Here is a 13,248-nt window from a genome sequence, read left to right on the forward strand (position 1 = left end):
GTCACCGTTCTCTTCGGAGCTTCGGAAGAGGTTGAGCATGATGTGTACCTACATGGTGATGGTAGTGACGGTGGTGATGAACTCCATCCAAGCGGTTCTGTGATGAAAATTGCATGGACATGACGAGGCCTTCACCGTGCTGCGAAATTGTTAGCCCCAAGTACCCACGACACTATTCCTGCCGTTGTGAACAGGTTGTGATCAGCCTGCTTGGGGTGCAGTTGGCACCACCTAGACTGACATGCATCCGGAATGTGAGCATCACGACGTTTCGTTGCTTTTGATGTATTGGCTGAAGCTTTCTCTTCTTTTTTGATTACGTTGTGTAAGTCAACGTGAGCTCTCGGCTCCATCGCCGCCGCCGCCGCCGTTGCCGTTGCCGACTCCACCCCCCACATCCCACGTGCCCCGCTCCCGCTCCCGGCTAGCGCCGCTTCCGACGACGACGACAACAAAGGTAAGTAGTAGGGAGTATACGTATACGCATACGCGATAGGTGTGAGGTGGCTAGGTAGGTGGGTGGGTGGGGAAGGACAGGGAAGGAGAAGACAGGTCAGGTCAGGCGAGGCTCAGCAGGTTGTTACATACGCCCGGCAAGGCGGCGCTATCGCCGAGCGACTGTTGTATGTACAGTACCTAGCCACGGCGTGGATAGATAGACAGACCGACAGCCAGCCCGATAGACCGATAGGAGATCGGTAGTTTGTACTGCGGTAGTTAGGCAAGCCAGGCCAGGTGGGGTAAGGTACTGTAGCACGGTAGGTCTGTATCTATGTCAGGGCGATGTCATGCAGCGAATTGAATTGAGCCGGCGGCGGACGGACGGGTGTATGCGTACCTACCTACAGTAAGTATATAGATAGTGAGTGAGTGCTTTCTCCCGGTTTTTATTTTCAGGCGCGCGGGGTGCTGCACCGTACTAGACGACGGAAGTGCTGCATGTGTATATACGTATACGTACATATACTTACTTACATACTTACAGCTGGTATAAACCTGCTGGCTGCTTGGCTGGTAGGGTAGCTCTGTGTGCTATATATATTTTATATATACACGCCTAGTCGGACGGATAGACAGACAGCCAGACAGACAGCCAGACAGACAGAAAGAAAGACAGAAAGACAACCACACCACCGCAACCATGTCCGTCCACACCAACACCAACAACACCGATATCGAAAAGCCGCCCCTCCCCCCAACCACACCCCCACCACCACCCACACCGACCCTCGGCACCGTCACCACCACCACCAACCAAGCGCCCCCCACGCAGCAGCACCAGCTCCTCGCACACAGCCACGACGCCGACGCCGCCCTCGCCGCCATCACCGCCGCCCAAGCCGACAACCCCAATGCCGCCGTCTCAGCTGGCGCCGAGCTCGACGCGCCGACCCAGCGCCGCCTGCTGCGCCGCATCGACGCGCGCTTGATGCCCCTGCTGTGCGTCGTCTACGGCCTGAACTATCTGGACAAGACGACGCTGAGCTATGCCTCTATCATGGGCATCAAGGCCGACCTTGACCTGAGCGGCGACGAGTACAGCTGGCTGGGGAGCGTGTTTTATTTCGTAGGTCGAGCTTTTGCTTCCCTTTCCTCGCAGAAGTAGAAAAAAAAGGGGAAGAGGCGGAGTGAGAAGAAGACATACTGACAGTCTACCACCAGGGCTACCTCGTCTGGGAATACCCCACCAACCGGCTGCTCCAACGCCTCCCCCTAGGAAAATACTCGGCCTTCAACATCCTCGCCTGGGGCATCGTGCTGACGAGCTTCGCAAGCGTCACCAGCTTCGCCGGCGCCCTCATCGTGCGCTTCTTCCTGGGCGTCTTCGAAGCCGCCGTCACGCCCGGCTTCGCCCTCTGCACCAGCCAATGGTACACGCGCAGCGAGCAAGGCACCCGCACCGGCATCTGGTTCAGCTTCAACGGCGCGGCGCAAATCGTCGGCGGCCTGCTAGCCTACGGCATCGCGCGCGGCGCGGCCGCCCACGGCGCCGCCATCGCCCCCTGGAAGATCATCTTTCTGGCGACGGGCCTGCTGACGACCGCCACCGGCGCCGTCTTCCTCTTCGTCGTGCCCGACAGCCCGCTGAACGCGCGCTGGCTCGCCCCCGCCGACCGCGTCAACGTCCTCCTCCGCATCCGCGGCAACCAGCAGGGCGTCGGAAACCCGCACTGGAAGGCGTACCAGGTGCGCGAGGCGCTGCTGGACCCGCTGACGTGGGCGTTTTTCGCCTACGCCCTCGTCGCCGACATCCCCAATGGCGGCCTCACCAACTTCTTCTCTATGCTCATTTCCTCGTTCGGCTACACGCCCGAGCAGTCGCTGCTGCTGGGCTGCCCGGCCGGCGCCTTCGAGATCGTCGCCCTGCTGCTGGCCGGCTGGCTCGGCGACCGCTTCGGCAACCGCCTCCTCATCTCGACTTCCGGCCTGCTCTTCTCCATCTTCGGCATGGCGCTCGTCGTCGGCTTGCCTGAGAGCATGAACGTCGGCCGCTTGGTCGGCTACTACCTGACGCAGACGTCGCCGACGCCGTTTGTCGCGCTGCTCTCGCTCATCTCCACCAACGTCGCGGGCTACACCAAGAAGACGACCGTCGCTGCGCTCTTTCTGATTGGGTATTGCGCTGGCAATATCATCGGGCCTCAGACGTTCCGCGGCGACAATTACGTCCCCGCAGAGATTACTATCCTCGTGTGCTACGCCGTCGGGTTAGGCATCATCTTGTTCATATACGCGTACTGCAAGCACATGAACAGGAAGAAGGCAGCCATCCGCGCCCAGCCGCACTACGTCAAGCTGGAGAACCAGGAGTGCGTCTCCCTCTTTCCATCAGTGTCTATTTCCCCTCAGCCCTTGCGCCCGTGACTGACGAAAACGCGATCCGCAGATGGCTCGACTTGACGGATCGAGAAAACCCCGAGTTCGTGTACACGCTGTAGGAGAGCAGGAGCCTAGTCTGCACATGGCATGCCATGGCGTGAGTGAGTAGAAAAACCAGCGTCACCAAGTAAAAAGAAAAGGAGAAAGGCAAACCTAGCACGACCTTTGCAATCTCTTTCGTTCGTTCGTGAGCGAGCGAGCGCACCCCGACCCTATCCCGAGCCTTACTAATAAATGAATGGCCCGGCCTGACGAGCCGCTCCTGGTCAATCACCTGGCACGCCAGGATGCGCATCCTGTCGGGCGGACGGCGCACCCCGATCGCGATGCCCATGACCCCGCATGCGCTGCTGACGGCGGCCCGCCCGCAAACGTTCCGGCAGGATTCGATGGCTTGTCGTCTTTGTGCACCAAACGCCACGCGACGTGGCGGCTAGCGGCAGAGCGGAAAGGATTCGTGCTTATGTGTGATTAAGTAGTGAGTGGCTTCTGGGGGATCGGCCGGGTAGGCAGTAAGGTTTTTTGGACGACGGCTTACTGAGCCTGCTTGAGGAACAGAGTAAAAGGTCAGGCGGGGCGCGCCCAGTGCTGGCCAGGTGATTATGCCCGGTGCTTCGCGTTGGGGTGCTGTCTCCCCGCTGCTGCTGCCACTCTGCATCGATACCAGCCAACTGCAGCATCGGCACCGCCAGCAGGCATGCGCGCCCGAGTGTACGTCGTACGGAACCTTGCTAGCCAACGGTATAGCAAAAAGACTGTGCTTAATTTCCTCGGTCTTTGTCGTATCCGATGGTCCGCTTGAAAAGGGAAGAGAATAGCAAGTTGCTAGCAACCCTGCGCGCATGCATACCGCTAGCCGCGTGAGGTCGTCGTTGTGCTACCTGTCTACGCGTTTCGTCCTGTATCGAGGATGCCGCATGTCCTCGGGCACCACAATCCTTAGCACCGCAAAAGTCCGCATTGATAATTGGTACGGATTACATCGGCCACACCGAAGTCGTACGCAAGCCTCCTCGGCATCAAATGGATATCCCGAAGTGGCACGCCAGACATGCTTGTGTCCCCGCAATGCTATGTTTACGGAAATAACCTGTGCATATATCGGTGCCGTCGGCCTTGACAACCCCTTCTCTCGGCCGATCGGCCTTTTTCACGGTCCGTACACCAACCAGGCCACCAAGGCCAAACGCGGAGCAGATTGCGAGCGTCGGAGCGCAAAGTCCCCACCACCACCACTGTCCATCATATGCAAGTAGTAACTAACTACTTGTAGCACATTGGCAGCAAGCAGCGAAACGACCACCCACCACCGCATCGATCCCCGTGCTCTTGCCTACCAATCAGTATCACAGCGTGGGTAGGGCTGGCTATACGTCCGCATCCACCCAGACGGCCAGCGGGCGGCGTGCCTGCGTGTCTCAACCAGTAACCAATGGTCGGGGAGTAGTTATCCCGCTTCTTTGTAGCGTAGCACTCCAAATGACGCCATAGAACGGCATGTGCTTCCAGTAAATTAGCAGACGTTACTACGTAGACCGATGCAGGGAGCACCATATCGCCACGCCGAGACCTGCTCAAGTTATGAATGGGTGGAGGCGCTCGGAGTTGGAAAGCCCCGGATATCCGTGGACATGGATAGGGGTACTTGTGCAGGCCCAGGACGATGGATCGGAAACTTGCTAGCCAAGCGGGGGAGGGGCATAGAAGCATACATAGTTGTATGCATATATGCCCGCTGCTGCTTCTTCGTTTTGACATTCATCCCACAACTTCAACAGTGAACAATATTTTCCAATGGAGATTCTTGAGGGCAGTAATACTCTCGGCGTTCTAGTCACCTCCAGGGTGCTTGGATGGGTGTTGGCTATCGTAAGGACGTCAGCAAATGTAGAGCGACGCAATATACTTACCATCTAGCGCAGACAATTGCCTATTATGTCGGCATGGGCATCTACAACATCTTCTTCCATCCCCTGCGCCGCTTCCCCGGACCCAAGTTGTACGCCGCAAGCCGAATCCCCTACTCCATCGACACGGCCCGGGGAACAATGGTCTCGACCATCGACGCCGCGCACAAAAAGTACGGAGACGTAGTCCGCATCGCGCCAGACGAGCTCTCCTTCATCAGCGAGAAGGCCTGGCAAGACATTTACGGCTTCCGTGGCCAGAGGAAGCCCGAGATGGTCAAGGACCGGACCTGGTATGCCGCTCCGCCCAACGGGGTCCATTCCATAATCACGGCGGCCAGGGAAGACCACGCGCGTGTGAGGCGCGTCTTTTCCCATGCTTTCTCCGACAAGGCGTTGAAAGAACAGGAGCCGCTTGTCCAGGGTTACTTCGACACCCTCATCAGACTTCTACATGAGAAGGCCGAAAAGGGCGTAATCGCAGACATGGTCCGGTACTATAATTTTACCACATTTGATATCATTGGTGATTTTACCCTCGGAGAGTCTTTTGGCTGCCTCGAAAAAGACAACTACCACACCTGGGTCGCGGCTATCTTCGCCTCGCTCAGAGTAGGAGCTTATCTGAATGCTATACGATACCATAAGGCGCTACAGGCGCTTTACACGGCCACTCTTCCAAGATTTCTGGAAGAAAAGCGAATGGCCTTCTTTAAATTTGCCGAGGAAAGAGTCCATAGGCGCTTGAAAGTCGAGACCGACAGACCGGATTTGGTCACGCTGTATCAACGCACGCCCGAAAGCAGAGAGCTCACTGTGAAAGAGCTTGAATCAACCTCACAGACGCTTCTTATTGCCGGGAGCGAAACCACGGCAACGATGCTTTCCGGCACGACGTACCTGCTGCTGAAACATCCGGAGATAATGAAGAAACTGGTCGCTGAGATCCGCGAGACGTTCAGTAGCCAGGACGAAATCACCATTGCACGGGTGAGCACCATGCCGTATCTGCTAGCCGTTCTCAGTGAGAGTTTGCGGTACTACCCCCCGGTTCCGACCGGATTCCCTCGTGTGGTTCCAGAGGGAGGCGAGAGCATCAGCGGACATTACGTGCCCGAGAAGGTTGGTCCAAGAATTCCGGAGGTCGTTTGATGAAGTACTAACGCTGTCCAGACCTCGGTGTACGTATCGCAGTGGTCAGCCAATCACAGCCCTACCAACTTTGTTGATCCCGACTCTTTCCTCCCCGAACGCTGGCTGGGCAAGGATCCTCGGTTCGTGAACGACAAAAAGGGCGTCTACAACCCTTTTTCGCACGGCCCCAGAAACTGTATCGGCAAGAAGTGAGTCTGCCCCGGTGCGAGGACAATAGAGATGTGCATGCTGACGTTTGCAGTCTTGCCTATGCCGAGATGCGAGTCATACTGGCCAAGGTGCTTTGGAATTTTGACATGGAGCTGTGCGACGACAAGACGGATTGGTTCGACCAGAAGGTTTTCAGACTTTGGGAGAAGCCGGCGTTGAATGTCAGACTCACGGCGAGGAGGTTGTAAAGTGGACGGAAGTAAGCGGGACTAAGTAGGGCAAGAGCCTCGACCGGGCCGTGGACCGACGGCCGACCCGGAGGCGAGGTTCTGCCGGTATCGATATCTAAAGGCCATCTGGCACGCCTCGACAGCTGTTGTCCGTGTATCATCGTGTCTCCTATGCCCAATTGCTTGGAGCTTGTCCCTTTTTCATTCACGTAATGCTGCCCTTTGACTAGCCCTGCTAAATCCTTGATCTCTCTCCTAAACCTCCCCTCAAACAAGCCGCGCCCCGCGCGCAAACATGCTCTTTTTCAGCGCGCTGCTGCTGCTATGCGCCCTGCCCCTCCTGGTGCTATGCGCTGAAGACTACTACAAGGTATGCCTTGGACTACCGGCAGGCTAGTGGCATTCTTACTGACAGGTGCTAGCTCCTCGGCATCGACAGAGATGCCTCAGACCGCGAGATCAAAAAGGCCTACCGCACGCTGAGCAAGAAGTTCCACCCGGACAAGAACCCGTACGTACCCACCGGCACGCACCCTCTCCAGCTCCACGAAACCCAAGCAGCTAACGCGGCCATTCACACACAACAGCGATGACAAGGACGCCTCGGAGCGCTTCGTCGCCGTGGCCGAAGCGTACGACGCGCTAATCGACCCGGAGACGCGCAAGATCTACGACCAGTACGGCCACGACGGGCTAGCGAAGCACAAGCAAGGCGGCGGGCACCCCGGGCACCACCACGACCCCTTCGACCTGTTCTCGCGCTTCTTCGGCGGCAGCGGCCACTTTGGGCACGGCGGCGAGCGCCGCGGCCCCAACACCGAGGTGCGCCTGACCGTGCCGCTGCGCGACTTCTACAACGGCGCAGAGGTGCAGTTCACCATGGAGCGGCAGGCCATCTGCGACGCGTGTGAGGGCTCGGGCTCGGCCGACGGCGTCGTCGACACCTGCGACGTCTGCGGCGGCCGCGGCTTCCGCGTCCAGAAGCACATGCTCGCGCCCGGTATCTTCCAGCAGGTCCAGGGCCCCTGCGATGCCTGCGGTGGCAAGGGCAAGCAGGTCCGCCATGCCTGCAAGGTCTGCGGCGGCTCGCGCGTCGTTCAGGAGCATGAGACCCACACTGTTCATGTCGAGCGCGGCATGCCCAAGGGCGCGCGCATCACGTTCGAGAACGAGGCCGACGAGAGCCCTGACTGGGTGGCCGGCGACCTTGTTGTGCAGCTCATTGAGAAGGACCCCCAGCTCGGCGATGACGACGCCACCCGCACCGACGGCTCTTTCTTCCGCCGCAAGGGCGACGATCTTTTCTGGCGCGAGGTGCTCAGCTTGCGGGAGGCATGGATGGGCGATTGGACGCGAAACATCTCGCACCTGGACGGCCACGTCGTGCGGCTGGGCCGCAAGAGGGGGCAGGTTGTGCAGCCGAACGCGGTCGAGATTGTCAAGGGCGAGGGCATGCCGATTTGGGATCGCGAGTCCGACCAGCTGAAGTTTGGCGCCCTGCACGTCGAGTACGTCGTCGTGCTGCCCGACCAGATGGACAAGAGCATGGAAAAGGAATTCTGGGGCGTGTGGGACAAGTGGCGGATGAAGAAGGGCGTGGACCTGCTCAAGGACAGTGGCAGACCGAGCCCGCATGACGAGCTATAGACGACGTTACAGGCGTTTGCCGAGTTGATATACCCTTGGGAGTTGACAACAAGTGCACTTTTGAATTGTAATCTTCGCGGCCCTCACAAGCCATTCTCCAAGAGCAAGCGCCGCAGGAAATTCATTTTGGTGTTTTCGTAAAGGTCATTATGTGGTCATAACCCCGTCCCATTCCCATCTGATACGCAAGCAGGCCAGTCTCGCTCACAAAACATACCTGAACATGGGCCCGTAGTTCTCCAAGGCCTGCGGTTGCGCCGCACCTTTAGCGTCACCCTCGTTCTCCAACCTCGCCCGCTGCTCCTCCACAGTCCCATACTTACGATCCAGGCGCTTATTCTCCCACACGAGCAGCAACCGCAAGCCCAGCACCAGCAGCGTAGTAAAGAACATAAACGCCGCGCAGACAGCCTGGCCCTTGATATAGCGCGGGCCCTCGCCCTCAGGGTACAGCCGCGTGCCGAGCAACGGGCCGCACTGGCCGACGATGTTAAGCATGACGAAGCCGACGCCGCGGCGCGTGTCGCTGCCCTGGTTGTTGCTGACCCAGGGCAGGATGTTCGCGATAGCGGGGAAGATGCCTGCGGCGGCGAGGAAGACGCCCGCATAGCGCGGGCCCACGCCCGTCGTTGTCGCGAGCAGAATGTACCCGATGCCGCCGAGGGTGGTGAGGGCCATGAGCATGTACGCGCGCTGCTGCGTGCGGTCCGCGACGTACGAGGTCAGGATGGTGAGGAGGAAGGCGAGGAAGTACGGCGGTGCGGTGAGGCCCTGTGCGTTGATGGCCGTGAAGCCCACTGTGGCGAGGCGTGTGTGATTAGAGCGGGGCTCGGATGCAAAGAGTCGGACGAGTGGAGTGAGTGACTTACTCTCTTCGAGAATGGTGGGCAGGAAAACTGGCAGTGAGGAGAAGCTGACGTTGCAGGAGAAGTACATCAGTGCGGTGAACCAACACTTGACGTCAATCAGCGCCGCGCCCACGTCCCTCCAGTCGATCCCGCCTATCCGTTTCTCAGCCTCGACGCCAGTTTGCCGCACGCCTCGCGCTCGGGCTACGATCTTCTCGTCTTCGTCCAGGAACCGTGCCTTTTCTGGCGCATCGGGCAGGAAGAACCAGCACACTGCAGCCATTGCAACGGTCGGAAGTCCCTCCACGAGGAAGAGCATCCGCCAGTTCTCAATGGCCGCGTGCTTGGCGCCCGTAATTCCGTACGCTAGCGCTCCAGCGAAGGTGTTGGCCAACGGCGCGGCGGAAAGGAAGATGCCTTGCCTGAGGCCAATTTCTCGGCGAAGGTAGAAAAAACTCAGGAGATACGGGATGCCCGGACCGTAGCCGGCTTCGAAAACGCCCATCAGGAAGCGGAGCGCCATCATGCCCTCCCAGTTCTTCGTCGCTGCCTGTACGCTTGAAACAAGGCCCCTAGGCGACAGTTAGCTGCTTTGTTCGCGATATGTTTGTTAGTTTGTGTGGGAAATACATACCAGCCAAACACGCAGAATGCAGCCCACATGTGCGGCGGTACGATCTTCCACATCATGGCCTGGAACTCAAAGACGATGTACGAGATATAGAACACCGTCAAGAGCCATTCATAATCGCCGCTGTTAAAGTGTAGGTCCTTGACCATGCCCGCGATTTTTGCATTCCTACCGAGTCGAATCAGCTCATGTCCAGTGTTACTTTGTCGACGAAAACGTACCCGATGTTTGAGCGGTCGAGGAAGGCCAGGAGATCTGTTCATTGTTAGTGGAGTTTTGCAGTCAGTATGTCATGCCATACATAGTGCCATAACGAGAGGTAAGACATGGCGGTCCAGCTTCCTCACAACCCTCTTCTCCAAAACCGGATCGATATGCGCAGAATCGAGACCAGACTGTTCGATTTGGAGTTCCTGCGCCTTCTCGGTATCGATCGTTTGGTCTGGCGCAGACATTGTGACTGAGTTTGTTGAAAAACGCAGTGAAAAAGAGTGGTAGTAGAGCGAAGTTATATACTAAGCGACGCCTTGGATTTTTGGCTGCCGCGGGGTAAGGATTGGAGGGGTTGCAGCGGGACTGCAGATGACGGTAGTTGAGCGCGGAAAATAAAGCCCGTCGGCGGCACTGGTGGCACTGCGTGAAGATCTCCACAAGCCACTCACTTCCTTGCTTCGCGCGCGCGAATGGATGTCGAGTTTGTGGTGACGAAATCCCGGCCAAGCAGGTGCCCAGAAAGTCTTAGCACACCAAGCATTTCCCCGCGGCGCGCCTTCCGGGTAGCGAACAGATCGCACGGCGCCCTTTTTGTGGAGACTCCCATGTAACCGGTGTGGATCTGATCTTAGAACTTGGCCAATCTTTCCGCCTGCTTATCATGGTTTAGTTGACTATCGAACGCGCCGGTCCGACACCCCGCATTGTCTTGAATTTATTAGTGGTTGGGATTCACGCACAATCGCTTGCCGACGTGGCACGGCCAGACTTCCCTCTTTTGACATGTTGAATTGCTACTTATCAGCCGTCTGTGGAGTTCAGACCTACCGACGCTTCATGCCGGCCCGTCTACGACGCTTCTCTCCAACAGCGCTATCTCTTTCGCCTGCGCGTTCATCTCGTTGATGCTATCCTCCGCTGCGTTGTACTTTTTGAAGGTCTTCCAAAAAACACCTGCCGCAACGAGGCAACCGACAGCTAGTCCACTGTACATCCAAACGAGCTCTGGATCCCGCGCGAACGGCGAAATGAGCATACCAAGCATGGCACCGAACGCATTGGTCAGCAGGAAGAGCGACATGATGAACGACTTCATCGACGGCGGTGCCTTTGTGAACGCGTACTCCAACCCTGTCACCGACGCTAGTATCTCCGAGAAGGCGAGAAATAGATAAGCGGGCGCCTGAAAAGCCACGTGGACATGGTTGGATTCATAGCTGCCGTTTGGTCTTAGACCGGCTGCGCAGTGGGACGGTGCGTTGAAGCAGGGTGCGCTCGAATAGATCAGGTGCTGAAGGTACGCAGCATAAGCCATCCCCATGGCAGCAAATACGAAGCCGAAGGTGATGCGGGTTATCGGCTTCATCGGGAAACCAAGCTTGCGTAGCCACGGATAGATGTACCTGTCCATGATGGGTATGAAGATGACGACTATGATGGCATCAAGGTTCGGCATAACATCGTTCGGTATGCCGTGGAGCTGCATTTGGCCAGCTGCAAGAAAATGTGAGCCAAAAAAACATTGCGTGATAACGACTGACCGGGATCCTACCCTGTGAAACAAAATTGTTTGACATCTGATTGAAGGCTGCCCAAAAAACGGGGAAAAAAGCGAAGACCTTGCAAGCCATGAGAGCAACTCTCAATTCATCGATGAACGCGTCATCCCATGGTACGAAACCCGCATATCGACGGTTCGATGGCCTCGCCGCGTCCAGGTCTCCCTTGTGCAGAATAGCAATCCAGAGAGCTTTGAAGCTGTTTTCGATAACAGACCCTGACGGGGGGCGGCTGACGATCCGGCTCTTCCCGATGACGATCATGGTAAATCCGACGACAAACGCGCAGAGAGGCAGAAGATACGCTGCCCAGAATCCGACATTGAACTCCATGGTTGTCGTAAGAATGGCACCAAGGGAGCCGATGTTGATGCACATGTAGAAAACCATGTAGATTCGTTCGATCGTCAACGTAGGGTCGATGATCACGCGCTCTCCGGAGTCCAAGGCCTTGATCCTGGGCTTCGTTTCCCGGTACTGTTCAGCAATGAGGGGAGACACGTTGCTTTTGATGCCTCCAGTACCGACTCCAATAACTACCATGGCAACGAAGAGACCAGGGAGTGCCCAGCCGTTTTCAATAGAAACGGGTAGGGAAGTGAAAAAGAGGACTAATATACCAGTCATGTATATCATGGCGAAATAAACGATGGTCAGGTATTTCCCCAGATATTGGTCAGCCACAATCGCTCCGGCAATGGGTGTGAGGTAGCACCAAAACTGGAAAAAGCTGCTCAACAAGGTCGCGCCGTGTTGATTCAGCCCGCTGCATACAGTCAGCTCGACTCATACTAGCAACAAAGAAGCACGCACATTGCACCTGGTAGTCCACTTGGATCTTGGTAAGAGTTTGCCATGTAGTTTTGAAAAGGACCCGATAGTCCGTAGTAGGCAAACCGCTCGCATAGTTCGACAATGGCGACGAGGGAAGCACTCCAAGGAAGCGCGTCCGGGATCTTCCGCAAGGTGAGCTTCTCTTCTTCAGTCGGTCCATCGTCATCAAAGGAGGATTCGCTGAGTTCGGTAGGACTCCGTTTGAGCTCTGAAGTCACTTCATCCGAGTCAATTGCAGTCGTGTCGGCGATTGAAATGGAACTAACAGAACGCCCGCCGGAGCGCGTGCTTTGGCGTAATCAGTGCTGACCGCGGCCATCAACGTGAATCAGGAGGCATACCGTGCATGTGGACGGCTGAACCGGGGCTTGCTTGCCTCAGGCGCAATGCCAAAGGCCTGCAGCTCTACAGTGTCATCGCTCTGAGGCACCGAGGCGTACTCACCCCGGTTAGACCCGGAGTGTGGCAAGGATGGCATAACCGTTAACGTTCAGGGAACCTTTGAAGCAAAAACGGTGGCCCATCACCTGAATGACAAATGGGGCATGCTGGGTTTTCAAAGGCCCTCGAGGTTTTGTGGAAAGGTAACACTGTGGGGACCGAAATGACGCGGCTTTCAGGAGACCAATTGTCGCAGGTGAGATTGCGGCTCGGGGCGCGTGCTTGGACTCAAAACGATCGTCTCCAAGGCGAAATGGGGCGAAGCGCAGAACCAACCCGTCAAAAGTTTCGGTGTTCTGGAAGGTTTTCAAAGAAAAGCGTGGAACCCAGCCCCAGATCTGGTGCTGATCGCGCTGCCTCGCTTGGCTGTGAGTTTGTCAGGCTGAAACAGGGTTCCAATAGCAACAACAACAAAGGATTTCAGTGGTGACCAAGGGCTGTGCCGCTTCCCGTGTTGGCCCGCTGCCGAAGGCTTCCGGGGCGCAGTGATTCTACATATGGCACGTCTCCAGTCGCGATCTCAAAGAAGGGGGTCAGGGAGCAGCAGGTGCAGCCACGAGGGTCTAGGGTCGCGGCTAGCCTCAAAGGGTATCGGCAAGTTTGGCACAACGGTGGGCCGTGATGCCGCGATGCGCCGAGGTCAAACTGCACGTTCCAATTTTTGATCGGCATACCTAGTTGAGTCTGGTTACAACGCTTAAACTGGTCAGCAACTTCCAGTTTTTTAAAAGACGTTCATCGGTATATCGGATA

At 57.0% G+C, this 13,248-nt stretch overlaps 6 protein-coding genes across 6 annotated transcripts; 4 read left to right on the forward strand and 2 right to left on the reverse strand.

Annotated features, from left to right (window-relative positions):
- The first annotated feature begins 658 nt into the window (after nt 1-658).
- On the forward strand, nt 659-3,029 carry K452DRAFT_5121 (uncharacterized protein). Its single transcript, XM_033546775.1, has 4 exons — nt 659-866; nt 986-1,567; nt 1,663-2,810; nt 2,888-3,029. The coding sequence occupies exons 2-4, from the start codon at nt 1,142-1,144 to the stop codon at nt 2,937-2,939; spliced, it is 1,626 nt and encodes a 541-aa protein (XP_033403015.1). The 5' UTR covers nt 659-866; nt 986-1,141; the 3' UTR covers nt 2,940-3,029.
- Nucleotides 3,030-3,292: 263 nt separating this feature from the next.
- Nucleotides 3,293-3,890, forward strand: K452DRAFT_282308 (uncharacterized protein). Its single transcript, XM_033539564.1, has 2 exons — nt 3,293-3,358; nt 3,439-3,890. The coding sequence occupies exon 2, from the start codon at nt 3,483-3,485 to the stop codon at nt 3,696-3,698; it is 216 nt and encodes a 71-aa protein (XP_033403016.1). The 5' UTR covers nt 3,293-3,358; nt 3,439-3,482; the 3' UTR covers nt 3,699-3,890.
- A 496-nt stretch (nt 3,891-4,386) lies between these two features.
- On the forward strand, nt 4,387-6,453 carry K452DRAFT_282310 (uncharacterized protein). Its single transcript, XM_033539565.1, has 4 exons — nt 4,387-4,749; nt 4,803-5,909; nt 5,961-6,130; nt 6,184-6,453. The coding sequence occupies exons 1-4, from the start codon at nt 4,675-4,677 to the stop codon at nt 6,338-6,340; spliced, it is 1,509 nt and encodes a 502-aa protein (XP_033403017.1). The 5' UTR covers nt 4,387-4,674; the 3' UTR covers nt 6,341-6,453.
- A 164-nt stretch (nt 6,454-6,617) lies between these two features.
- Nucleotides 6,618-7,969, forward strand: K452DRAFT_293755 (uncharacterized protein; the record flags this gene model as incomplete). Its single annotated transcript, XM_033541617.1, has 3 exons — nt 6,618-6,692; nt 6,745-6,833; nt 6,910-7,969. The coding sequence occupies 3 exons, from the start codon at nt 6,618-6,620 to the stop codon at nt 7,967-7,969; spliced, it is 1,224 nt and encodes a 407-aa protein (XP_033403018.1).
- Nucleotides 7,970-8,051: 82 nt separating this feature from the next.
- K452DRAFT_348077 (uncharacterized protein) lies at nt 8,052-10,144 on the reverse strand. The gene is made up of 5 exons (XM_033545514.1): nt 9,750-10,144; nt 9,670-9,703; nt 9,452-9,616; nt 8,839-9,389; nt 8,052-8,766 (listed from the first exon to the last, which is right to left on the reverse strand). Exons 1-5 carry the CDS (start codon nt 9,901-9,903, stop codon nt 8,174-8,176), a joined length of 1,497 nt encoding a protein of 498 aa, XP_033403019.1. The 5' UTR covers nt 9,904-10,144; the 3' UTR covers nt 8,052-8,173.
- A 139-nt stretch (nt 10,145-10,283) lies between these two features.
- Nucleotides 10,284-12,949, reverse strand: K452DRAFT_348078 (uncharacterized protein). Its single transcript, XM_033545515.1, has 4 exons — nt 12,396-12,949; nt 12,034-12,342; nt 11,214-11,986; nt 10,284-11,155 (listed from the first exon to the last, which is right to left on the reverse strand). The coding sequence occupies exons 1-4, from the start codon at nt 12,530-12,532 to the stop codon at nt 10,497-10,499; spliced, it is 1,878 nt and encodes a 625-aa protein (XP_033403020.1). The 5' UTR covers nt 12,533-12,949; the 3' UTR covers nt 10,284-10,496.
- Nucleotides 12,950-13,248: the final 299 nt, after the last annotated feature.

The sequence above is a fragment of the Aplosporella prunicola genome (assembly GCF_010093885.1).
Source record: "Aplosporella prunicola CBS 121167 unplaced genomic scaffold K452scaffold_1, whole genome shotgun sequence".
Classification (NCBI taxonomy): domain Eukaryota; kingdom Fungi; phylum Ascomycota; class Dothideomycetes; order Botryosphaeriales; family Aplosporellaceae; genus Aplosporella; species Aplosporella prunicola.